General features: G+C 37.7%; 2 protein-coding genes across 7 annotated transcripts; one reads left to right on the top strand and one right to left on the bottom strand.

The window, feature by feature from the left end:
* Nucleotides 1-557: 557 nt before the first annotated feature.
* usf2l (upstream transcription factor 2, c-fos interacting-like) lies at nt 558-20,488 on the bottom strand. 5 transcript variants are annotated; one of them, XM_028012165.1, is made up of 11 exons: nt 20,351-20,488; nt 19,849-19,889; nt 18,213-18,319; nt 15,561-15,680; nt 13,222-13,375; nt 10,593-10,680; nt 8,555-8,593; nt 6,177-6,235; nt 5,746-5,840; nt 5,519-5,647; nt 558-2,731 (listed from the first exon to the last, which is right to left on the bottom strand). In XM_028012165.1, the coding sequence occupies exons 1-11, from the start codon at nt 20,383-20,385 to the stop codon at nt 2,642-2,644; spliced, it is 957 nt and encodes a 318-aa protein (XP_027867966.1). In that variant the 5' UTR covers nt 20,386-20,488; the 3' UTR covers nt 558-2,641. The 5 variants fall into 5 exon arrangements, with proteins under 5 accessions (XP_027867966.1, XP_027867965.1, XP_027867969.1 ...); XM_028012164.1 differs by having other exon boundaries at nt 5,519-5,662; XM_028012168.1 differs by lacking the exon at nt 8,555-8,593.
* Nucleotides 20,394-26,932, top strand: etfb (electron transfer flavoprotein subunit beta). 2 transcript variants are annotated; one of them, XM_028012170.1, is made up of 7 exons: nt 20,394-20,538; nt 23,337-23,495; nt 24,636-24,794; nt 24,901-24,963; nt 25,564-25,722; nt 26,073-26,280; nt 26,365-26,932. In XM_028012170.1, exons 1-6 carry the CDS (start codon nt 20,428-20,430, stop codon nt 26,241-26,243), a joined length of 822 nt encoding a protein of 273 aa, XP_027867971.1. In that variant the 5' UTR covers nt 20,394-20,427; the 3' UTR covers nt 26,244-26,280; nt 26,365-26,932. The 2 variants fall into 2 exon arrangements, with proteins under 2 accessions (XP_027867971.1, XP_027867972.1); XM_028012171.1 differs by lacking the exon at nt 20,394-20,538 and adding an exon at nt 21,701-21,857.
* The last annotated feature ends 92 nt before the right edge of the window (nt 26,933-27,024 follow it).

The raw sequence follows: 27,024 nt of genomic DNA on the forward strand, positions 1-27,024 counted from the left end.
CCCAATTTTTCAGTGGATGACCAATTACTCAGTCTATAAATTCTAATAGATTTTGGAGAAGTTACAGAACTGTTACAGCTGCAGTAAATGTCCCAGAGGCCATTAAGAAATCCCTGTGGTCTTTAAATTAGGGCTTAATATGAAAGCCATTGAGATCACATTTTTAAATGATCCCATTGATGGATAAAGTTTCATCTCACGGGGAGATGGAAGACATAAAAGTGCATGAACATATTTTTTTTTTAACAGCTGATTTGTCGAAACAAATCAGAATACAGCTTTAAGTTATTTTAATTATAATTCACTTTATTCAGCACCACCCTTGAGACTAAATTTGAATAAATAAAATTTCTAAAGTCTTGCAGTTGAAGAGTTGTGAGGAAATTAATTAAATTTTTTCCTCCTAACCCACCCAAAATATAACACGTTTTCATCGTGGCGCTAATTAACAGCCTGGCACATAAGAAAGTCAACCTAAGATTCACAACAGAAATAACACATTTTAATCGGTCTCTCTAAAGGCTGAGCAAGGACAATGAACCACAACCAGTCAAGGCTATCAGCAAGTGAAAGTTTTATTTTTCACCATTTTATTTAGAAAAGATGTCTCTAACCTGAGAACAGTGAGGCTGCTACACAAAGGGAGCTTTCTTTCTTTTGTTTTTTCGTCTCAAAGAAAACATAAAGAACAACAAAGAAAAATCAAAAGGAATCGCACACAAATGACCTCTCATTTGTGGAGATCAACCTTCTAAAACAAATATTTAGCTCTTTACATTCTCCGCTCTCCTCTGACTGAGGTGTAAAAATAAAGGACGTAAAAAGAAAAAAAAAAATTCCTACTGCACATCAGTCCCTCGACTTTGGCTGAGAGACCCGCTTCTTAGATGAGCCACCTGCACCAGATCTATTAGATTTGAATATAGTAGTTGTAGCAGAACAGCACTGTCGGATCTCAAGCTGTTAACTTGCAGTCTTGTAGATATTTAAATGTGATAGCCTTCATAATTTTGCCAAAGGTTTCAGTATTGGTTTTGCTTTGCTAAATCCTGAGATGTTAACAGGGGAGAAGCGACCGAGCTTTAATGAGCCGCTCCAACTCTTAGCTTTGTTCCCCCATTTTTATTCCTACCACCGCAAGCAATAAAAAATAAAAATAAAAACACATCATGTATATTTATTAAAAAAAAAATAAAATAAAAAAACTTGTCAACAGTGTTAATATTGACTTGAATCACTGGTATAACCAGTTCGATTTTCTTATAGTTCAGAAAATGGGAGTTTCCATCTGAATTGTTCTCGTTTTTCCTGGAGAACAAATTGTGCTCGGCTAAAAAAGTGTAACACGATTTCTCTGCATGCTTTCTTCGTAGTAAGCAGAGTCTTTGAGCGCTGCTCTCCAGGGTGCTTCACTCTCTGCACGTGGAGCTCCATCTGAAGATTTGCACCACCAAAATAGGTGCAAACATCTTGCAATAAAGCAAATGGGGAGACATTCCTGCACATTTTGAGATGCAGCTTAATCAGATGTGAATAAAAAGTAAAAATAAACCCACGGTACCTGAATATGGTTTGGCAAAGGCTTGTACTGCATTGCTCTCCAGCTAACAGTCCAAAGTGCTCAGCTGGAAATCGTCTGCTTGTTCTGCTCTTGTATGTTTTTACTTAAATACAATTTAAACAATCAGAACTTTACAAGTGATTTGTTTTGACTTTCTTCAATCAAGCAAATGCCCAACATTTCAAGTATACCCCGCTCTTTTTTTTTTTTTTTTTTTTTTAAACCTCAAATCAAGCTTCAAGATTGCACACACTTCATGGTAATAAGTATGACGGAGGGCCAGCATGGAGTTAATGAGTTATTGATTGTTGACTCCCAGAAATAATCCGCTCTAACATTCTATAACATCTGTATTAAAACATGAGAAGTCGTATTTTACATAAATCTGCCTGGAGGCATCGGCTCGTTTGTCTTTGGATGTAGGTAAAATATGTGTGTCACATTATTTTCGTCTCTCAGAATCCTGTTTTGCAAACTTTTGACGTTCTCTCGCTTTTAAAATTCAGCCCGCTCCGCTCGGGGGGTCGTGCATGATTTTCACCGTAACTGGTCTCCGTCAAGTCTTCTGTCAGCAAGCAGACTAATAAATTATATGAGCTAAAAACAACTTATTAATACAGAACTAAAAACCACAAACAGGATTAAAGCAGGAAATATGAAAAAATTAAGAATGGCGAGAAACGGGAACTCACAAGAAACAAACTTAGATAACAAAACCCATAGTCCATTAGTGAGGCTACATAAATATGAATCACAGGATAAGTTCAGCAGAGGTTCTGTTTCATAGCTAGTGCTGGTACAGCACTCCGACGGAGGTGAGAGGACATGTTTTCTTGGAGTACACTTCTACTGAGCTGCAACGGGTGGTTATCTCGATAGGACTAGAACAGTCAAGTGCAGCCACAAATGGCTGGTGAAGGGTTCGTGACCCGGAAGCTGGAGAAGGAGGGAATCACTAAAGACAAAGTGATTCTCCAACAAGTCTTTTTCCAATCGTCGTGTCTGCTTTTTCTCTCCTCACCTACAGCATCAGTGACACGTTTAAGTGGTCGGTGCTCCTGACTGTTGCTTTCGTCTCCGTTATTGTGGCGGCGTCTCTCCGACAGTCTCGATGCCGTGCTGCTGGAGCTGCGCCCGGAGCAACGCGTTCTCGTTCTTCAGCTCCTCAATCTTAAAAACAGAGGAATTTAGACCGTCAACAAAACAACAAAAAGTTGTTGTACTTTAGGAATTTGATCAAACTGAAATTCTACAGGAAACAGATCCATTACACCCATCAGTGTAATGGATCTTAAGTGCTTATTTCAGTTAATTTTAGTGACTCAACTCTAAACTCAGTTTCTCTGAAACCAAGAATATTAAATTAAACACATAAAATGTCATAAATATTACATTATGGGCTATGAAACCACAGGAAAAAATCAGCACAGTCACTGTGCTCAGAAATATCAATGGAAGTTGAGCAAAACGAAAATCTGTTGTACAAAAAAAAAAATGAAATAAAGGAGATAACAGCTATCAAGAGTTAGATTGAACATCACAAAGCATGATCTATGCCTGAAATGCTTAAAGCTACAAGCTTGTGAACAGCCACACATCAATCATGGAATTTATCAGAAGTGCAGCTGAAATGATTAAATGATGATTCCATTACTGAAATAATCGTTAACTAATTAATTGAGAATAATTGTTAATGTTTATTTTCTTATTTACAGAGGGAATTGAATTATTTTCTTGCTTATATCCTTTAATGTATTTCTAATCATAATGAAATACATTATTTCATTAATGTAATGAAAAATCGATAGAATATTTGACAACTAAAATAATAGCTAGTTGCCCTCCTAATCAGAGTGGTGCTGCAGGAATAAGAACAAAACCTGTGGGTCTTATTTTAAAAATTCAGTTGAAAATATTTTTTTTCTATTTCATCTGGGAATCAAAGTCCCACAGCCTGGTGAGAGAGTGTAGAGGTATAAATTTTGCAATGTGAAGTTTCTACAGTCAGCGATGAATAAGGAAGTCCATGTCGTCCAGTTCCATCAAGTCCAAAGAATAACCGGACATTTAGAGCACTTCATTTATGCTGCTAGCAAGCTTTATGGAGATGCTGGAATCATTTTCCAACAAGATTTGACATCTGAACAGACTGCCAAAAGTACCAACACCAGGCTTAATGACTATGATGTCACTGTGCTTAATCGGTCAGTGAACTTGAACTGACCAAAACCCAATAGAGAATCTATGGAGCATTATCAAGAGCAGGGGTGTACAACCAACGGATGCAGAGCCACAAGTGCCTCTTTGACCCTTCCATATGGCTCTTAATAACACAGGCTAAAAATTAAAACGAACCAGTTGATATTTTTACATTTACATATAATAACAACTGCAGTTTTTAAACAGTTTCCCAGTATATTCCTGCAATACTTGCATTGAATTTTCACAAAGAATAATACAAATTATTAGTAATATGTTTTTAGATCTGATTTTCTTGTTAGGTTGGTATCTATGTGCTTTTTTTATTTTATTTTATTTTTTTTACATATTTTTCTGTTCCACAGAATAAAAAAGAAGAACCGTCCATTTTGCTAAATCCCATGTATATCTTTATTTTAAATTCTAAACAGAAATACAATTGTGGTTCTTTAAAAATTACAAATTTTCTATAGTTATTTATCTAAAATCTTAGGTTACACTTTTTTCTTTTTTGGTAAGTCATGCGACATTTGTGGTTCTAAATAAGTTTTATTTGGTTTAGCAGAGGAGAAATGTCTCTTTAGGTTGCAGACACCGGGTCAAGAGGAAGATGAGAAGCACCGGAACCAGACAAGCTGGAAGGCAGTGAAAGCAAGCTGAGACTCTTCCTGACCCAGCAGAGCCACTGGCTGATCATGTCTATACGCTGCACTGATGGGAGTAATTCATACAAAAAAAAGCCCAAAATATTGAGAGCATTTACTGTACAGAACATGAATCTAGTTTTCAGTTGGGTGAAGTTCTTTTATTTTCTGAAAAGCAAAATTTTGGATCTTCATTAGCTGCAAGTTGTAATAATCAAAATTAACTGAAATGACTACCTGATGTAGAACACTTTTTCAATATAGAAGCTTCACTTTTTCAATTGAACTACTGATATAATCTTCTTCATGCTAATCTACATTACTGCGGCCCATCTGTAAATGCAGCTCGCGGTTTACAGCAGCTAACATTTTTTTTTTTCTATTTGCGCAGGTAAACTGGCTTATGCTAATGGGAGTGCAGCTTTGTGGAATACCTGGGATTAGGGGAAATTCATGCAGACCTTTTCAAAGACACCCCCTGTCCAAAACCCACCATTCTGACTCTGCAGCTTCCTCAGCACATGACTGAGCAGAGGATACGAGGCTTTGAGCAGTGGAATAAAAATATATTGACAAACACCTTGCAGGCCTTGGATTCAAGGGGAGACGGGCGGCAAAATAAAGAGCTCCAGAATTTCAGAATACTTTCAATGCATTAGGATGCACTTAGTTCTCACACAGCCCCCGAGTATATCATCCCCACTGCCTCTGAAAGCACTGATGTCAGGTAACACTTCTCATTATAAGAGTGCAAAGTCTTTGATCCTCTTTGTCAGCCCGTGATGATTAGCTACACAGCCTGGAATCCCAGGGGGTTTGTTTTGGAAAAATGAAGATGCACATGGGGCTGGGCTGGATTTCATGCTTCTGAGACTTTCCTGCTGAATGCAGCACCAAACCAATCTATTCAGAGCAGCGGCAATCTTCACAGCCACATATGCAGCCCGCTGCCGTTGACTGTTTGTGCGCAAATTTATTTATCTGTTACACCCCACCACCTCAAAAGAAGGTTTTGAATCATCATTTATAGGTCTTTTTTTATGCATTCTTGAGCTCATTGAGACTTCACTTGAAGCCACGTTTGCAGGCTCGAAGCAATGCCCTATATCAGTACCTGCTGCCTGCACAACTCATTGTCCACTTGTATCCTCTCCACTTCCTTCAGACTCTCCTGCAGTCGCTGGTTGCTTTGCCGCAGGTCACGGATGTAGTCACAAGCTTTAGAGAGGATGCCTCCTTTGCTCTGAGGGGGACACAACTGCAGTCACAAGGCTGAAAGGCAGAAATTTAAAATGGCTGCACAAAAAGAGAAAAAAAAATGTCAAGAGCGAAACGGCTTACTGCTCCGGTCTTGGTGCTGTCCATAGTGCAGTCGGGTATCATCTTGGAAAGCGTGACGATCCAGTTATTGATTTTGTCTCGTCGTCGTCTTTCGACTAATTAAAGGGAACAAGGAGCAGAAAATTTAAAACAGCATAAGCTCTACATTTATTTTCTACTGAAGGCAATTTTTGCCTGGAGGAACCAGATTTTTCTTTTTTCTTGGATCTTTTAGATTTCAAGCAAACTGACCAAGTTCAACAGCTCAGCATTACCCTCTAGTGGCCATTTAAAAAAAAGTATGATATCTGCTCTTATAATAACATATCATGACAGGGTTTGGTGAAGTCTTTTCAACAGAAAATGCTCCATTAGGCCCCTCAATAATCCCAGCTGCATTGTGCTGGACCATCAGACAAAATCAAAAGCCACAATCATCGCTAATTACCCACCTTCATTATGTTGCGCTCGTCTTCTTTCATCTCGTGGCGTTCGGGGTCCGTCCATTTTCCTGCACATAAAATGGAAATAAAAACACTTTTCAAACGCTGCCGCATCCCTCATCTCTGAGCAGCACACAATCAGGTAGAAATCCAATCATATCCCCCAAATCCAGCTATGCCTTACCCTATTATATGCAGCATTCTTCAATGTTATCTTGCAATTCAAAACTAATGTAGGAGCTATTTTTACCAGGCCTCTGAAGTTGCTTGTGGTTGAAAAACTTCACGATGCACGGCCATGTGAGGCTATGTGTGCAGCTGTGACGCACCCGCCCGTAGCCTCGAGCCACTTAACTGGAAAACTGAGACTGGGCCAAACTTCTGCTGCCAGTTCTGTTCCCAGGTGAGGCCCAAAGGGAGGACACTGATCTATTAGTGCTTAAAATGACTAACAGAGCTGCTTTCTGCTGAAGTTTGGGTGTTTGGAGACCAACATAACGACCTCGTGTCTCTGTATCCTGCCTCGGGACTCTGCTTAACGAACTCACAGAGACATCACTGCCAAAGCTTTCCAATTTGCCTTTACGGTATAAAAGGGCCAAAAACAGACATTATCATATGTGTTATTTTATAGAGTGTCTTTTTATTTGACTTGATGTTGGCCGCAGGCGAAGGTTGGCTTTGTGTGTGGTGAGATTTTTCTGTGTCGTTGCTTATATGTTTAAGATCACTATTCTGTTAAAGATTTGAGAGAAAGTTAGGCCCAGGGCGTTACGTATCCTCCACCATACTTAACAGTGGGAATAAAGGGCTTTTTCACAGTCATGTTTTAATTTACACCAATTCTGTATGGAGTTTTTGTTTTCAAACAGATCAAACTGATCAAAGCACACCCCAATAATGTTTAGCAAACTTTATTTATATTTAAATAATTTTTATATTTGTGATGACAAGTCAGAAATGGCTTTCTCTGGAATGCCTCCAAACAACTGCTTAATGTTGTTGACCCAAAATACCCTCTTTACTGCAGCTTATGGTTTTTTTGTACCTCTTTAGCATCCTGCTTATTGTGTGTGACGGTGAGATAAATATGTGTCTTCCCCAGTGGCTAAAAGAAATGAGCCTCTGTGTTGCATTATGTTTATGCCCCAGAGAAACAGAAAGTTGTGATTTACAAATTAGTAGTTCGTATAAATTCTTAAGACAAAAGCTTCAGTTACAATTATCTTTAGATTGTTAGACTTATCAATAACTGTCCCCGCAGTGACTTGGTCAAAATTTCCTTCATTGAATAAATGTACTCAAATTGGGTGGGAATTTTCTTAAAATTTCATTGCGATTTTTGATTTCTGAATATAAAGATGAATTATTATCAGGAATGCCAACAAAATGGTTTCTGTTCTATATTAATAGGATTTAGCTGAAAACTGGATTTAGCTCAATGGTTCATTTAAAACAACGGGGGGATAACTGTGTGAATAACTAAGTGTGCAGGCCCAGAGAAATAACAATTTCCCCTTTTTTTCTACACTATAGAGCCACACATCTTCTTAATATCCCTGATGTATTGTTTCCACTCAAATAAAGACAATAAGAAGAAACACAGCCTCAGTGCTGAATCGGTTTTTCCAAATTATTAGTAAAAACAAGTTTGTACAGCTGTGCACATTGGTCAAAGATATTCATTTTTAATTCTCCTGCACCACTGGTCCTTTCTTAACCAAGCAACGGCCTTGACAGTAAGACAATAAATCATAAAATGAGACTCTACGGACAGCAGCTTGGACTTTAATGATTGCAATGGATGATTTAGGGGATCAGCTTTAAGCCCTTGGCAGTCACCAGTGGTCAGTAATATGTGAGGTATTGCAGAAATTCCAAATAATATATTTTACCTAACATAATTTATGAAACTAATACAGTTGGGTCAATGAAATAAACTTTTTCCAACAGTGTTTAAGAAAGAAACATCAAATACTCTCCATGTATTTCTCCCACCAACTTCAAAAACTGGGTTAAATGAGAACAAAACTGCACTACAACAAAGGAGCACTTAGAAACGACACTAAAATAGTGTGGATCGAGCATTTGTTTCCAGATGGAAAACAATGACCCAGTTTCTAGGTCCTAATGGAAAAATTTATTTGCCACAAGCACAACTAGCAACAATGGATCAGGGTCGGCATCGAACAAATTATCTGTGTCTCGTACATCAAGAGCTCGGAGAATCACCGGGGACTTATGGATGAGAGGGTGGGGGGAGGGGGGCAGAGACTGAGAGACTTTGAGCTGCTTATTTCCTTGTGATCTTATTTGATTAGTTCATTTGCTGTTTAAAAAAAAAGAAAAAAAAAGGAGTGCGGGAGAAATGTGGAAACTGTCCTCACCAGTTTAAACCTTCATGTTGCAGCAGCTCGTTTTCATCTCTGCGAACGGCAAATAGGGTGGGAGGTTTTCATTCACTTTGTTCACATGTCAATCATACTGTTGGTTAGTTAGCACAAATATATCTGTTACACTTTAAATGGGTTACAGTTATTACTTAGGAGGGAATAAATAGGAACATACATGTTACAAACAGGAATCTAAAGGGGGAAATAAAATATTCTACAGTTTATTTACATAAACTCCAGCATGGTTTGTTCTTTAATCTTGGCAGTAAAGCAGCGTGTTGACGCAGCAACATAAAGCAGAACTGCTGTCAGGGTAACAAACTGCTCAGCCCTTAAAGATGCTCATCAAAAAAAAAAAAATGTACATCTTCAAAACATCTAGAGTTCTTTGAAATGACTGAAACACATAAATATTTATTTTTATTTCATTACACACATACTGACAAGATACTTTTGACAGAAAATTGCAAGTATTCATACCCTTTGAGCTGGATTTGAGACCTCCATGTATGAATTTTATGCGACAGACCAACATAAAGTACTACACGGGTAGGGAAAGAACACATGGCTTTTAAACTGATCTAATTTCACCCAATTAATTTAAAAAGTAAAAAGGAAAGATGGCCAAAGCTAAACACAGCACAATGTTTGGGGAGGCGACCCCTTACATGATGCAAAAGACTGGGGTGTGGTGGAAGTTTCTTCTAGTTGGTCAAAAGCTCGAAACATACCACCAATGGTATAATGGTTTGAATAAACACTCATGTGTTAGGATGGCCCAGTCAAAGTTCAGATTTAAGACCTAAATATGTTCAAAGCTTGTAGAGACATAACCAAAAAGACTTGTAACTGCAAACGTGGTTGTAGTGACTCAAGGGGTTTAAACGAGAAAAAATAAGAAAAGTGTGCATCTATTTGCTTCTACTTAACAATTGTGTGTTATTTTGTGTTTGACCATCATATAAAATCCCAATAAAATGTACTGAAGTTGATGGTTATAGTGTGACTGCATGTGAAACAGCTCAAGGGGTATGGATATTGTACTAGCCAACTGCAAATATTGGCAAAAGAAATCCTACATGAAACTTCTTTGCTTCAGATCTTCAAAAAGACTAACCCAAATTTTAAAGTCGGCTAGAACATAACATATTCAGACAAGAATATTCATTTAGCTCAAAGCAAATCCGGTTTGATAAAGAGTCATGTGTTCAGTTTGTGACCAAGAAAGCTAATGACTGAGTTGGCTTTTACCAAACAACAGAAAAATCAAGCTACTTGAGATTCAATAATCTTTCAATTCTCAGCACTTATTAACCAGTGCCAATGTGTTTTTGGCAGGAAGTGAAGCCTCGTCTTTTAAGTAAGCATCTAAATTAAGCCAGAAGCAGCCTGGTGTCATTTAATTAACACGACAGACGCTGTTTGAGTGACCCTGCTTATAATCCTAGTGACTACAAATACCAGCGTGTGTCTAACAGTGGAAGATCTTCTGAGATGAATCTCGTTTGATGTCTGATTATTGTAAAGTGCGATGCTTTCAGAGACAGACAAGCAGTATGGGCCAAAACTGAGAAAAGCAGATAAGGAACTCAGACTAAATCATGGCGTTCAGCAAAAATTTAGTAACAGAAGTCATAAAAGCGATGAATTAAGATTTAAACTTCTTGATACACTCGTATGAAAAAATACCTCTCTACTATCCATTACATCTCTGATGCTGAGAAATTTCAACTCTACATCTACAGCCTCCACCTGCATTAGAATTTGGATTACTTGATTTAGGCCTCTTTGTTTTTTTGATGTGATCACATCCTTTGATGATACGCATCTTAGACTGATGGATAGAGGCTGTTGATTTACAAAGAAGCCTGAATCAAGGCCTGCAGATTCACTATAGGGCTTAAGGAAAACAATCTAAATAATTCCAATCTCAAATGGTTGAAGTCAAACTGAAGCCTACTTTGATCAGGGCATTTCTTTAAAGGAAGAAAAAGTTCTGATGTGATATTACTGAATGAGAGGAGATACTTACGCAGGGTAAGGCTGCGTGCGTGGGGCGATGGTTCGTTGTGTGCCTGTCTGAATGACATCAGGGGGCGTCATCATCACATAAAACTGACCTGCAGGAATTATACGAGGATTTTTTAAGTGAGTAATCAGCTTCAAATCAATATACACGTTAGAATTTCTTGAAACAGGACATTTTCTGTTAAAAACAAGAACAACAAACCAAAGTCTTTCAGGTAAATTTAAACTTGTGGCACCAAATCTCACGACAAAGGATTGAATTTTCTAATCTAAATGAAGCCTGTGTGACAAAGCGCTTTCTAGTTGTCAACAGCTTGTTACTTGATCTAGTGAAGCAAATTTAAGCTGATATGAGTAATGCTGGATATGAAGGTGGATGCTTTCAGTTTGACAACCTGCTATATTTGAGTGTGATTGATTTGAAGCAAGAACGGCAGTAGTTGTCGAGTTGTCCTGTGTGTGGACAAAGTTTACTAATATAGACTGTTCCTCAGGATGGCTGACAACACCCACACACACCAGCAATAAGAGGGCTGTGTGTGGCACCGTTTTGGTACCCAGAAGAAAAACAGAGTGATGTACAAGAGTTAGAATCTTAAAGGCTGTAAGAAAATATGGTCATCCACTAAATCTGGATAACGACAGTGAACTTGACATGACTTAAAGGCACAAAACTAAAAGGGCCGTTTCAGTCTTTAAAGAATCTAGGTCACATTTGAAGATCTAAAATACTTAGATCAAAACAATACTTAGATTCTTTAGAGACACAGTCTGAGATTTACGAAGGCTTTACTCTAATAGTTAAAACATGAAAAGGGAGAACTTTCAATGCTAGTTTTCTTTTTGCCATTTGGACCATGATGAAATTAGGCAAACATCAAATCTATTATTTATGGACTAATCTGGATTATTCTACACAGACTTTTTAAAACCTATTTTTTGATTAACATGTTTTCTACTCTGAAAAAACAAAACAAAGATTCAGTTTTCTCAAAAGTATTCCTCTTATGTTAAACCCCTGATAATACACCAAGCTTAGTAAAAAATTTCTAAACATAAGCTAACAGTGGATTGTTTTTCTTTCCACCAACTGTCTTCAAATTCTTCTTATTCTTACTCCAGCTATAAAGCTGAACCTCTTGAGTAACAAACAGCAGAGGAACCTCGACTTGTATAGAACCTTGGTAGTTTGAGTTCTAGCTCTGTAGAATGCTGCAATACACAGTCTTATGATTAAAAAAAATTAAATCAGTTTATGGATATGCTGCATGACTTTGACATAATACATCATCAACTGCTTATGGATAAAATGAATCAAATATGTTTAATAACTCAAGGCACGTTTCAATATGTTGCAACCTGTTAGAAAGTGAATTTTTTCAATATTTATATAGTTAAAAATCCAAACCGAGGCACTATTAGTTAGCATTACTGCATTAAAAATATATATAAAATATTAAAATCTTTATCAAGATTATTATTTAATTTAGTTAGCCCTACAGCATAATGGTGGCAAAAATGTGCAAATTACAGGCTGAATTTACCAGAACTAGTTCATCTATGCACATCTTACTATACTGTTGTAGTGAGCAAAAGCATTTTCATTTAAAATACCTCTCAACTTAACAACAGCATATATTTGTTACCATCCATTTAAGGATGAAATAAACAATTAAAATTAGTTGCACAAACTAAAACTGGGCAGAATGCCTGGATTTATTAGGCACAAATCGTTTTGGATCTGAGTTTGGGTGGTTTTAGAATAAAACAATCCACAGTCCAATGCATTAAAAACAAATAAGAATTTTCGGAATAAAAACAAACAGAGTTACAATCACCATAAATGATATAAAAAATAAATTTTTTTAAAAAAAAGCAACCAGTCAGTTATTCCTCAATAACAGCCCACAGGATCTAAACCTGGCTGATTTGCACACAATAAATAGATTTGTTGCACATAATGGAGCTGAGCTACTAATGTTCTGAACAGCTTCAAAGCAAAGAACAGGAACCCATATCAACAGATTTCCTCATAAGAATCATCAGCAGAAGCACATTAAAACCACACAACGAGGTAATACAGCAGGACAACAACATGTGACCGTGTGGATGAGGCCGTATGGTAGCATGTGACAAACAAGCGGTGACTAAATTGCAATGGAGACTTGCACATCTGACACAAGTGGTGTCCGTAAGAGGACACCACTTGTGGTTTGTATATTGCCTTAATTTGCCATTTATGAAATTATCTGATTCTAAAATGATGCGCCTCCTGGAGACACATGGGATCACATTAAAGCTGTGAGCCTGAGCCTGACCAAAACATGCTTTTCAAACACTTTCTGAATAATAGATGAAGCATCTTTTCGACTCTCACCTTGACTGCAAATAAAGCTATAACCACAGCATGCAACAAATGTGACGGTAGAATTTGCATCTACAGCATCCTGCTGTATTTTAAATTAGCCAGAGCTTTAGAGATAATGGCTTATTTAGATCTACTAAGAGACAGGATGTTATTCTGGCTTTAGGGTACTCATAACGAGCGGCTTTTGTAAAAATAATGGCTTAATTAGCCGTATAACTCTGATGTGCTTCGGCCCAGTGCAGACTGAGAGTGAGAAGTGACTCACCCCCCGCCTGTGTGAGGGTTGGGTCTGCAGCGGCCTGCACTGACACGGTCCCGTCGCTCACAGCGGTTGCGGGGAAGTAAGCGAAGCGGGTCTCCCCTCCCACTGCCTCTCCTGCTGGGCTTCCTCCATTACTGAAAGGGTTTTGGATCACAGCCTGTGACAGAAAAGAGAGGAACAGAGGGAAAGGCATGAGCGAGTGGCAATGGAGCAGTCACAGCAGGTAAACGCACACCTCGTTCTCTGTCAGACTCAATACCGGTGTCCCTCCTGCGGGCCCCCAAGGAAGAGACAGAGCGGTGTGACGGCAGGGATAAAGAGCAGAGAGGAAGTGGCACAGATCTCGTTAGTGGTGATAACAACAAGGTCAGAGGAGCCGCTGGTGTACTGCAACTGAGATCAAGTTAGGAATATTCTGGTTGGAAAAGCCCCAATGATTGTTAGAAATTTTGCTGCGATTGACATCTTATTCTGATTTTAACATAAACTTGTCAAATAAGTGAATAATGGCTCACTAATTTCTTGAATATGACAACAAATAGAAGAAACGATCGGAGTTGAAGCAATTAATCGGATTAATTGTCATGAATTAATTTCTGTAATTTTATCATTAAATTATTAACTAATTTAGTGATTGATTATTTGTTAAAATTAGTATACAGATTCAATAAGAGGCCCATTTGCTAAAACAACACACCCAGAGCAGTAGTTAAGCCAAAACTGCACACAAAACATATACTTTGTTACATTTCAGATAAAGAAAAAAAAAAAAAACATTCTGTGAATATTTTCCACCCAGTACTCAAGTGGCATAGTTTTAGCTTTACCTGGTTCAGGTTCTGATGAAATAAATCTCATTTTAAGCCCCTATTGTTCAGTTATTATAAATCAACCCTACACTGCCAATTTTTTAATTCGGTTAATCATCAGAATAATAGGTTACTAAAATACTCTTTAGTTGCAGCCCTAAAAAAATAGTTCACAATGACTATTGGTTCTGAATTATTGCTCTGATTATACTTGTATGACTTGCAACTATATAGAGATTTTAATTTGGAGAATTACTTGCCGATACCGATTTCTGATTTTCTTTAAAGTCGACTTATTTCACATGTTTGTTTAAACAAAGGAATAAAATACAAAAACAAAAATATCTTGCAGGTTTGTTGATGGAGACAGTAGTTTATGATTCCAACAGAAGATAAATTAGTCCCTAAAATTAAAGATAACATTGCTTCCTATTCTGTCAAGTTGCCTCTATTTGTAGTTTGCTCGAAACAATAATTATTTGGTAAAACAAGCCTTGTTGTAATGTGTAAAGCGCACCAGCTGTGGATAAGCAAGGGTCAGGGGGTTAATTGAGAAGGGAATGGAAACCCCTTGTTCTGCTACTCTACATGCAGCTCAGTCAACAGGTAGCAGACAGTCCCTGTACTGTAATGCCCACAGGTGGAAATTGCTGAACAAAAGCAAAGCAGGAACTGCTGTGAGCGACTTGGATAAAATCTGCTTTATTAAAGGAACTGGTTTCAGGTGAGTTCGATAGTCTACAGTGATTTAGATTAAGGAAATTCAATGCATTTTTTTCTGTCTTCAAATATAATAAAGTCAGCAGTAAATGTGGAAAAAATGTGGATATAAAAAAAAGCCCTTTCTGAGACAGTCATCTAAGGTGTACCATTCCTATAAAAATAAATAAAAAAAATACAAGTTTCCGTTTTCATTAACATCTCACAGTGGAGCGCCCAGAGCAGACCCAGAATTTGCTGGAAGGACTACATATCCCTTGTAGCCTGGGAAAACCTTGTGTTCCCAACATAAACAAAAGTGAGGCTGTGAAAAAGGGCGTCTTTGTTTTCTTCATGGACCTGTTACCCTAGCAACCCTATGATGATGGTCTGATGGATTCTCAATCACTTGTTTTTAATTTTGTGATAATTCCAAATATTTGTCACTGTCTCTGAATACATGACACAAACAGGATGTGAACATTTCAGTAGAAGGAAAAACATGTTGAAAACTGTCCAGTCTGAATATTAATATTTCCACCTCACAGTTCCTCTGATTAAGAGCCAGTCTTGGAGATTTATTTCACCAAACCTTTGTCAAGATTTCTTTTCTTATTTGCCTGATTCCAATAGATCAGAGACTCCAACAACACACTGATAGTGTATACATAGACGAAATGAAGAGGAAGGATAGTTTTGCATTAGTTTTAGTCTCTTACTGAAATGCTAAAACAGAACATTTTCTATAATGAAGACAAAGGACACAGCTTTTCTTTTAAGGCCCTACATAGTATCAATTTGTTCTGTTCAGGAAAAAAATAATGGTTGTGTTACCTGAGCCACACCCTGAGGAGCCCCAGCAAAAGCAGCTGTTGAAACGACGCTCACTGCTCCTCCTGCATCCTCTCTTCCATCAACGTGTTGGTCGGTCACCTGGACAACACGATACGTCACCTTTGGTACAGAGACACAAATTAGTAAAGTTGAGCAATTAGAGCAGACATTTATCATATTTTTTTGCATTTTAGGTGTTCTGAACACAGATAGAAACCTCACCTGGCTAGCTGCTTTGTTTATCATTTCTGTTTCTGTAGGTTAGCCAAAGCCAGTATCTGAAATTGCTGCTCAAACCTCAGCAATGCACGAATCTCATCATCCCGCACAATATGCTTACGCCTCAGAATGTGCCTGATTTAATTTTTAAGGAAGCTGTGAAGAAAATGAGCCTGTTTGTCTCAAGAATCGCTATTTGTATTCCTCCATCATGTGACTGTCCTGCTGACTGACATGTGACATTTCCCCCATGCCAATCCCAGACCAGACTGGAATCACATGGCTGCTCATGCTAGACCTGTTAATGCCAAATGAGCCACATGGATCACTGACTTAATTCCCTCCAGTGCAAAAAAAAAAAAAAAAAAACATACATATCACCAAAAATATGAAAAAGCCCTCTTCGATGTCATGGTATGTTTTTCCAAAACATATTCACCATTTACAGATGCATCATTAATGAGTAAAGAGACGCAGATAAGTGGATAGGGGGAAAAAAATTGATAATAGTCACACTGGACTTCTGGGAGCCAGAGAAAGAAAAACACATTTATCTTTGTTTCAGGCAAATTAGTCTACAACCCACCTGACTCAGAAATATGGGACATGAACAGCAGATACTTGCTGATCTAACCGGCTTGTCGTGAAAGATTTTCATGATATTTCCAACCGTCCGGAAATTTCTTGGCGCAGTGGATGCTGCAACCAAAATGACATCTCTAGTAGAGAAATTACACTCGAATAACCTTTAAATATACAGTGCCTGGTTCCTTTTGTTAAGCTTGTGTAGTGATTCTTTAGCTTAACCAGGTCTTTTGTTCTATTTTTACACTAAAGGATGATTTGGAGTACCAGGTCAAGAGAATCCTCAGAAACTTGTCACGGTTTGCCATTTCAAAGTTCCAACTTTAATGTAGCCATTAGTTAAAGCTCAATCAGTGAAGATTGATTTTATGGTAAACAGATGTGTAGTAATTACATTTGTATTCTGTCCATTCATGTTTTCTCAAGCTCTGTAGTCATGTGGAGGTGTAAGAAAGGTTTTATCCAACAATAGGAATTTATCAAGAACCTAAACTTCTCAACCATTGTGTTTTTAAAATATTTCTTTCTCCTGATTGGTTTGGTGTTCTTAAAATGCTCCTCCAGGTTTTATCGCAGATTCTCTAATAAATTTAAGTCTTGATTTTAACTAGGTCATTGTAACACATTAATAAACCATTCCATTTAAGAAACTGCAGTATACTTAGACTTGCTAATATGCTCAAAACTTTTGCTTCAACAATTTTTCTTCTAAGAATACAATGTATGTTTTTGCTCCATCTAACTTCCCATCAACTCTGATCCTGAAGATGAAAAACGTCCCCGAAGCACAATGTTGCCACTAGGATGTTTCAAGGTGAGAAGAGTATGTTTGAGTCGACGTGCAGTTTTAGTTTTGCCACACAGCGTTTTGTATGTAAGCGAAACAGTTTAATTTGGCTTCATCTGACCTAAGGAACCGTCATCCACATGTTTCCTGTTACCCTTTATATCTTTTGACAAACTGCAAACACAATTTTTAATGGCTCTCTTTCAACAATGGCTTTCTTCTTGTTGCTCTTCAGTAAAACTCTTCCACTGGATCTGCGGAACACTGACCTTTTTCTCAGAATAACACTCTCCTTACCCATCTAGCAAGATTACACGGAGAACCATGTGTAGGACTGCATCAGGAGTCTGTAACTCCAGTCCTCGAGAACCGGTATCCTGCAACTTTTAGATGTGTCTCTGCTCAAATAATCAGGTCATTAACCTGACTGTATACAAAGGAGGTAATTTAATTGAGGTGCCAGGATACTGGCCCTTGAGGACTGGAGTTGCAGACCGCTGGCCTACATGATGCAGCTTGTCCACTAATGCCCTTTTGAAAATCTCTGAGGCCGACATTAAATTACACAAAACTGGAGTCAATTATACACTATGCAACTTTTAAAGACGGTTCCAAATAAATTTATTGAAGGGTAACAGAGTAAAGTGAAAACAACAAACTCACTCCACGCTTGCAGTAAACCATGCATCGCTTTCCTAAAACTTTACAATTTTTACAACTTTATATTTGTCCATCACATGAAATCCCAATAAAACACCTCGGGGTGGTAATGTGAACATTTACTTCGCAGGTATGAATACGTTCACACTTTGTTTAGGACAAAATGCTTCTGATCAAGTCCTTTTCGCCACCTTCATCAAAATGCTGCAAACTACTAGGCACCAGAGACAGACATGTGAAATTACTAGAGAGTCAAATTGTGCCTCTCTCTGGAATAGGGGCTTTTTCTGCTCGTAATACCAAGACGTGTTCGCCATCAAGCGCACTTTAAGACTTTCTGAAACTGCCATTGAAAGGCAGAAGTCACCTCAGTGTCACTGATTGATCCATAAGGTACCTACCTGCCCCGCCTCCGTGCGAAACTGATATTGGATGTTGTGGTCTCCAAATCCTGCAGCCTGCTGAACACTGGCTATTGTGACAGCCGTCTGCTCTTCCCCTGTTGCGTCTTACAGTGAGAAAAGAAAACGCAAACAGCCAATGGTTATTATAAGAAGAGCAAACAGAACTACAGAGAAGAAAGAGAGATTAGTGAAGCTGTAGAAAAAGTTCTGTCTTTTACATAAAGCAAAGAGATATACAGTTGAAACCAGACATTAAAGAAGACGCATAACCATGTAGTTTTTCACTCTCTAAAAAATAATCTAAACTTTATTGTTTAGATTATTTGGTAATCCTAGCCCAGCAAGTATTACCCAAATTACATCTATTTAATGGATATCTGGAAAATTATAGACATATATTTTAAACAATATAGATTTTTGAATTTTCTTTAAATTTAAAAGTTTACACATATTAATATCAATAAGACTTTTATCAATTTAGGAATGCCAAAATGATGATGGTATAGCTTTGTAAGTTTCTGATAGGTTAATTAGAGAAAACATGCATCCTCACTGAATGTACTTTAAGGCAACACCTCAAAAACACCCTTCCTTGTGTAACAGTGTAAGGGAAAGAAACAAAAGAAATCTGCCAAAATGTGAGGGGAAAAAAACTAACTGTGGGCCTCCACAAGTCTGGGTCATCCTTGGGTACAATTTTTAAATTCCTCAATGTGCCACATTCATCCAAACAACTATATGCAACTATAAACAGTATTGGAATATCCAGCATACCGTTCAGGAATATGTGTTCTGTGTCCCAGACATGAACGTGCTTTGGTACGAGCGAGTCAAGCCCCGAAAGGGAATGTCGTTTTTCAGAGTCAAACAAGTCCAGAGAAACAAACTGCGCTCAAAGTCCATTTAGAGATGAACGCCAAGCCTGAGAACACCATAACAACAGGGAAGTACAGGGATGGCAGCAGCATGTTGTGTGAGTGCTTAGCAGGGAGAAGGACGAGAGCACTTCACAAAACAGATGGCATCATGAAGAAAGATTATTACGTGAAAATATTCCAGCAAAACATTTAGAGAACAGCCAGGAAAGTAAAGCTTGGGTACAAATGGTTTTTCAAATGGGCAGTAACCCTAAGCATAGTACATTGTGATTACAAACAGGCTGAAGAACAATAAAGTCAATGTTTTGGAGTGGTTATCAGAAACTCCTGATCTCAATTTTATAGAAAATTAGTGGGCAAAGGTGAAAAAAAGTGACGGCCTACTAACTTCCCTTAGTTACATTAGTTCTGTTTGGAGGAATGAGCAAAAATTCCAGCAAATTATTTTGAGTTGCCTGTGGAAAGATAAAATATTTGATCCAAGTCCTGAAGTTTTCAAAGCATTTCCATCAAACATAGTACTAAGGAAATTTATGTAAACTTCTGAATTTGGAGCTAATAAAAAGCAAAGTATTTCACAAATAAAAATAGCTTTAAGTAATGACCTTAGTTTGTTCACCGTGAGAAAAAAAAATGCATCAACTGGTTTCGAATTCGTAAGCAATAGTTTGGACTAAATTATAATTTTTTTCTTTTTAAAATTGCTTTGATATTTGACACACATCACTGCCACTGCAAGCCAAACAAAAGCTCACCCTCAGATGCCTGGACAACCTCTTCTTCTTGCTTTTCTTGGCTGCAAATCGAATGCAAACAACTCAGTTTTCAGAAACTACGAAGTAGTTAAAATGTTTCAACGATCAAATAAACATAATACATCACCCTCAACTTCTCCTATTCCAAACCCAGGCAAGAGTCCCGCAAACCAACAATGTAATTTTACAGAAAAATCGAACCTTGCTGTGGTTTCTGTTTCCCTTAACGGCTGAGAACAATATTCAGTGTTTTAGTTAGCTTAGGCTGAAATGTTATTGCCTAATTATTATGTTTTCTTGTAATACACCACTTGCATCTTTGAGTACCACATGTCAGAAGGTCCTCCGCCTTAGTTGCTAACTTAAGAGCAGTTCTCACATTAAACTGTTTTTAACAGCAGTTTTTTAGGGTCAGGCCTAGCTAAGCGTCCTAAACTAGCGCTGTCTAATAGCATGTAGTTGCTAGCCTGTCTCTGTTAGCCATTTTGAGTGTCCCGCTCACCTTGCAGTGTCCAAACTCTGTTCGAGCATATCCATCAGGGTGAAAATAAAAAGTGATATTCGGTGTCACAGACGGAGATGGGAGTGCTGATCACGGGAACAAACACTGGGTCATGTGAGAGAGACAGCCCAGGACACGTGAGGTACAACTCGGTGTCGGAGTTAAAATGGAGGCCGCTGCTGCTGAGGGTGAGATCCCGGAGGCACCGGGCGCTTATATCCGCCCGCTGCCTCCGCCGGGCGGATATAAGCGGCTTTCTAAGTCAAGGCTCTTTAAGCGCTGCTTTTGTTTTCATTTATTGCTATTTTTCAAACGTTAGCCTGTATTGATAAAATATAAAACTATTAGGAGTTCAATAAAAAATAAAACAACTCTTTTGTTATTAAAAAACTGTATCATAGTTATTACGTATATTCTATAATTCCAATATTTTCATCAGTTCTAATTTCTAACAATTAAAGCCAGTTTTACCTAATTTTCTGTCTTAATCGGAGATTTCATACACTCTCCCATTAACAACACTTAATTTCCCCTTTGGATCAATGAAATAATTTAGAATTTTAATTTTAGAAATTTAAAAGTAACTTAAAATATAAATGCCAGACAAATACCACTTTAAGAAATAAAATGCTCTGTCTTTAGGTACACTTAGAAATACTTCTGCTGGGCTTTACTCAATTCTGTTGTTTAGAAATCTGCTATTGTCAGATTTGTTCTAAATTATATTCACAAAGTGTGTATTTTATTGATTCTATACAACAAAATAAAAATCCAACCAATTTGTAAAACGATATGGGCTATTCTGTTGTAGATTGGCGCTATATTAAAATAGTTTTGATTTTGTACACTTTTTCCGACTCGTTTTCTTCTTGAAAATTTAGAATGAAGCACACATTTCAAAATTAAAAAACAGATACACATCTGACTCATACACAGCTATTATTCAATAAGTAATTAAGTACGAACTGTGTCTATTTGGCTTGTATTACAGTAAAGTCTAAAACCACTTTAAACCGTGAACTTTGCCCCACATAAACCGGAACCTTTCTTCTTTTGATTTTCTATGCGACCTTTGATATATGAGCACTGCAATAAAACGTTCTGCTTGAAATAGTTTCCCTAGTTTTAAAAGGTGAGGAACTCTGAGTATTATTTTTTTTTTCATTTCTGAGCAAATTTAGATTGGGATTATCCACCACCCAAAGTGAAAAAACTGTTTTTTTACCAGCCGAACATTAAAATCGTAACACTAACTCGATGAATTCAGTAACACTACTAACCGTTTCGTAGCCAATCAGCACTCCGAAAGTTGCCAGAGAGTTGCGTATGATTGGCGGAAATGGTAGGCGGTTCTGTGGTACAACCGTGAAATAATTCCGGGTTGTCCTCCTTGAGTGAAGGTTCACAGCGGTGACTCTGTGACGGTCTCTGATTGTTAATTGTTTTTTGCACTATGTCGGGCCGTGTTCTTGTTGGAGTAAAGCGTGTCATTGACTATGCAGTTAAGGTAAACAGTCTTTTACTTTTCCACCTGATATAATTTCCCTTTAATAGTATTTTTAAGTGCTTTAGTCATTGACTCTGAAAGCTAATGTTAGCCTACCAATATCTATTAATTTTACTATGTGTGTTTACTATGACCTGCTGCAAAGATTATATGCTCAAATTGCAAGGCTGGAGAATAGTTTACATTGATTATAGACGTAGACATGCTCCCTGTCATGTTCATGTCTTACAGTTGTGTAATCTGTACCTGACTGCATAGTTTGTTTTCCCAGGAAGCAATTTTTGAGTATTATTATTCTATTAAAATATAAGTTTTTTTTCATTTGTTATTCTCTGTGAGTTGGAGCACAGGAGAACCAAAAAACATGAACAGCCACATGAAGTCTATGCAACAGCAATAACTCTCCTGTTCCAGCTGCCCCCAGCTGGATCTCTGCTGTGTAGTTGCAGGTGCCTCGGTACTGGATCTGTGCAGAAGATCACACAACAGAAGCAGTTTAGAAAATGTACTTTAGTTTAACTTTGTGTTTTACAAAGTAATACAATGAACTGCTAGATTACATCACTTAAAGTCATTGGTATATTGATCTTTGATCATATAATGAAAATCTCATTCATGCTGTGAACTGACGAACAGGCAGAAAACTGTCTGCAGTTTTGTTTTCTTTGAAAGATTTTTCCTGTTTCAGGTCAGTCTGTTTCCAATCCTGTTTGGTGGGACAGTACTTCACTTGTGAACATGAATTACTGATCTCAGCAACACCAAAAGTTTTGGTCTTAATACAAATGTGAACTGTAAAAAATTGACTGCAATTGGTACTTTGTTTATAGATAGATGGATAGTTTATTATTTATCAGAGCGAAGTTATTGTATCCTTGCGTATAGCATACATTTCTGCAAGACCACCCATCCATCCATTATCTTTGCAGAAACAGCAGCCTAAGCAAAGAAACTCAGACTTCCCCTTTCCCCTGCCACTTAGCCCAGCTCCTGTGGGGGGAATCTTAAAGTGTTCTTAGGCCAACCAAGAACTATTATGCGTTGAGCTTGTCCTGGGTCTTCTTCTGGGTTTCCTCTTGGCGCCTGGAACACCTTACCTGGGAGGCATCCTAACCAGATGTCTGAGCCACCTTAACAGGCTCCTCTTGATATGAAGGATCAGCAGCCCTACTCTGAGATCTTAAAATATAGAAGTGCTCTACATCTCAACATGTTAATTTTTTTTCTCTGCAACATTCATCTAAAAATAAATAAATGTTCATTTTAATAGTTGAGGAGGCGAAACTATTTGTAGTGATATTGAATTGTTGTAGCAATACTTGATTAAACTAGTATCACCGAAGTTGCAAATGTGATTTTTAATTTTTTTTCCTCTTTGTCTGAGAGAATGAAATGTGTGCTTTCTCGATCAGATTTGGTGGATTACTCCTACAGTGTGGAAGCTCTTCAATGTCTCTCTCCTGTTATGTTTCTCTTCAGATTCGTGTAAAGCCAGACAACACTGGCGTTGTGACGGATGGCGTGAAACACTCAATGAATCCCTTCTGTGAGATCGCTGTGGAGGAAGCCGTCAAACTGAAGGAGAAGAAGCTTGTTAAGGAGGTTGTGGCTGTCAGCTGTGGGCCACAGCAATCACAGGTGGGAGAGATGTGGTTAGATTTTGCCCTTGCTTTTCTAAACAATCAATAAATTTGGTGGGGGTTTATTTACTTACATTTTGGTCAAATTCTTTTTTGTTCAAAAACTGTGCCATTTTTTGAAGTTTAGGCCTTGTCTGGAAAAGAGCTGCCATAATTGAATGTGAAATGGTGAAGATCTCTAACTTTTCACATTTCACCACATTACAACCCCCACTACTTCTCTGTATTTTATTAGGATTTTACGTGATAGACCAACAGAAAGTTGTGCACATTTCGGAAATCAAAGGGAAATGATGCACGGCTTTGAAAGCGTTTTGCAAATAAACATTTTAAAAATGCCTATTAAGTTCCCTTAGTAAAAACTTTGTAGAACCACATTTTGCTGCCATGAGAGGCATGTGTTTTAGGGTTAGTCTAGAAAATGAAATTTTTCCCCCCATTCTTTTTTGGAAAATGTTTCTGGCTCAGTCAGATTAAAGGAAGAGCTTCTAATAGCAATTTCTTCTTGCCACAGGTTCTCAGTCTGATTAAAATCTGAACTTTGACTGGGCCATTTTAATACATGAATGCGCTTTAATGAACACCTTTTTTTTAAACTCCAGCTTTATGTGTAGGATTGTATCATCTGTCCATCATCTCTTACCAGTTTCAGTTAATGTCTGAAAAAAGACATTTCCACAGGATGGTGCTGCCATCACCATGCTTCACAATTAACATGGTGTGTGCATTGCTATTTGTCTTTCACACATATAATTTTGTATGCAGGTAAAAAAGTTTAATTTCGTTTCATCTCACCAGAGGACCTTGTTCCACATATTTGCTAGTCCCCATACATGACTTGTGATGAATTAAAAGCAGAGATTCTTATGGCTTTCTTTCAATAATGGCAGTCATTTTGTCACATTTCCATAAAGGGTGGGATTTTTGCACAGTTCTCACTAATACTAGTTTTTTGAGCTTGCTGAATCTAATTGCTAAATTCCTGTGTTTTTGATCAAATGTGTTTAAACAGGGGTTACTTCAAACTGGCAACATAATTAGACTTTTAAGCGTGGATAGTAATAACAAGCAAATGTTAAGTCATCTGGAAGAAATTAGCATAGGCATATTGAAAAGTAATTATGTCTCCTTGGTACAGGAAACCATTCGTACTGCTCTTGCCATGGGAGCTGACCGGGGCATTCATGTGGAAGTGAGTGGGAAAGATTATGAAACCCTAGGACCTCTGCAGGTTTCTAAAATCATGGCTGCTTTGGCCAAGAAGGAGGATGCTCAACTCATCATCCTTGGAAAGCAGGTCAAAGTCGCAAATTAATATCCTACATATTTTTTATAAATCGCTTTTTTAACATGCATATATAGTAGATGGTTTGTCACTTATGTAATCTTTGTTTCTTTCTTAGGCCATTGATGACGACTGTAATCAGACTGGTCAGATGACAGCCGCCTTACTGGACTGGCCTCAGGTAAGTGGCAAATGAAATACGTTTTTAACAAGTCCGTCTCTCATTTTTATTTGTGAGATTAAAATTATTCAAGTGTGTTGTGTCAGCGCTGAGAAGCCGGTTGGCTTTTTGTTCTCAGAACCTTATCAGGTTGAGCAGAGACTGGGTCTGGTCAGTTAGTAGTGCAGTGTTCCTGCTCAGATCAACACAGCTGGTCAAAGGCTGGTTAGGTGCAACATTCAGCTTGTTGTCCAATGATGATTTATTTTTTCTTATTAAGTCACAACTTGCTACTTTTATTACCGTAGTGCTTTGACAATAAACAAATCTGATGATTGAACGAGATTATTTACAGCTATTTAGAAATCTGTGTGTGGGAGTAAATGTTTTTTTTTTTTTTTATCACTTTATAGTTTATGCCCCAAAGAAGAGATAAGTAGGTTTATACAAGTAGCTTTGTAGTTCCACCTATGCACCAGCAGATGGTGTATAGTAACAACCAATTGACAGCTTCAGTTTTCACAGCACCTTTGTGTTGAAAGGCAGGTGTTTCTGTTTTTTGATGGACTCATTTTTAGCAGGGTTGTTTCAGTGAATATGTGCTGTCTTCTCCTTCTCCAGGGTACCTTTGCATCAGAGGTTACACTGGATGGAGATAAAATTAAGGTGGTCCGAGAAATCGATGGTGGGCTGGAAACAATAAAGATCAACACACCAGCAGTGTTGACTGCAGACCTTCGACTCAACACCCCCAGATATGCCACCCTGCCTAATATTATGGTGGGTAGTGGGAAGTTACGTTCATAAAGATGAAAAAAAATACAAACATTATGTCAACCATTTTCAGTAAAGTTAGATAATGTTGCTGAATGTTCTCTGTATTTCATTTTATAGATCAGTTAAAGTAAAATATGATTATATAAAGTACTCTCTCTGGAGAACTCGCACCACACTTTTCAGATTTTTTTTTGGTAAAAACCAGGTGTCATTCTTCTTTTACTTTATAGTTATTCACACTCTGTCTTGGTTTATCAAATTGAATATATAAATTTTCTCTAGTTTAAATATTTTAATGCTAAGCATCACTTGTTTATTACCTGTATTATCCAACTTTTATTTCTTTCTTTCAGAAAGCAAAGAAGAAGAAGATTGCTAATGTGAAGGCTGCAGACTTGGGTGTGAACCTCACATCAAGACTGGAGGTGCTGAAGGTTGAGGACCCCCCACAGAGGCAAGCAGGTATGAAGGTGGAGACAGTGGAAGACCTGGTGGGAAAACTAAAGGAAGCAGGAAAGGTATAGAGGCTTCAAGAGGACAGGGGCACACATCCCAGCAGTGGTAAGTTTTAGCCTGTTTTTTCAAAGTAACAAGGAATTGGCGAAATATTAATTGCTGTTCCTGTCGTCTTTATTCTCATTGCAGGACTCTGATGAATTAGGACTGTACCACATGCACAGGAACTGAATGAGTTTATGTATCAGTCTTGTCCTTGTTTGCAGCTGTTATTCCTGAGCATGTGCAGTTGGTACTAACAGAAAAAAATAAATACTGAGACTCACTGTCCTTCAGTCATACTATCTCGAAAATATATTTTTTATTTGTATTTTAGCAAAAATAAGTGGTGGTAAAATTCTAAGGAAACAGACTTCATGCAATGAATTAAACTAGACTAAATGTAAGAACTGTAGGATGCATCTGAAAGCGACTCAACATTAGCTTTTCATAATGTAGCCACACATGCTCAGAAATGGTATTTTGTAAATATGGACCCATACATGTAGACATCATTTTTTTCAAGATTATTCTCACTGCTGTCACTAATCTGTGCAAGTAATGTATCAATAACTTGTTTTGGGACTGACTGGACAGTGTGTGTCAGCATATTCAGACGGAGATAATAAATCAGAATTTTTACCGCAAGCGCCTCAATTCTCTGTTGATTGTACAGAATATCTCCATGACAATAAAGCAGCCAGTTTTTCATATTCAATGTGGTGTTTTTTTTTTCTTGTATTCATTTTTAGTTGGAAATCTAACAATGTTCAGTCTTGTAACTTAATCCAATCACAAATTTGATTCTGA

Source organism: Xiphophorus couchianus, chromosome 3 (assembly GCF_001444195.1).
Source record: "Xiphophorus couchianus chromosome 3, X_couchianus-1.0, whole genome shotgun sequence".
Lineage (NCBI taxonomy): Eukaryota > Metazoa > Chordata > Actinopteri > Cyprinodontiformes > Poeciliidae > Xiphophorus > Xiphophorus couchianus.

Coding starts and splice junctions, on each gene's coding strand:
- usf2l (XM_028012164.1), bottom strand. CDS start 20,385: ATGGATATGCTCGAACAGAGTTTGGACACTGCAAG. Junction 18,320..19,848: donor GGTTGTCCAGGCATCTGAGG/GTGAGCTTTTGT, acceptor TCTCACTGTAAG/ACGCAACAGGGGAAGAGCAG. Junction 10,681..13,221: donor AACCCTCACACAGGCGGGGG/GTGAGTCACTTC, acceptor TAATTCCTGCAG/GTCAGTTTTATGTGATGATG.
- etfb (XM_028012170.1), top strand. CDS start 20,428: ATGGGAGTGCTGATCACGGGAACAAACACTGGGTCATGTGAGAGAGAC. Junction 23,496..24,635: donor GTGGGCCACAGCAATCACAG/GTGGGAGAGATG, acceptor TCCTTGGTACAG/GAAACCATTCGTACTGCTCT. Junction 24,795..24,900: donor TCATCATCCTTGGAAAGCAG/GTCAAAGTCGCA, acceptor TTTCTTTCTTAG/GCCATTGATGACGACTGTAA.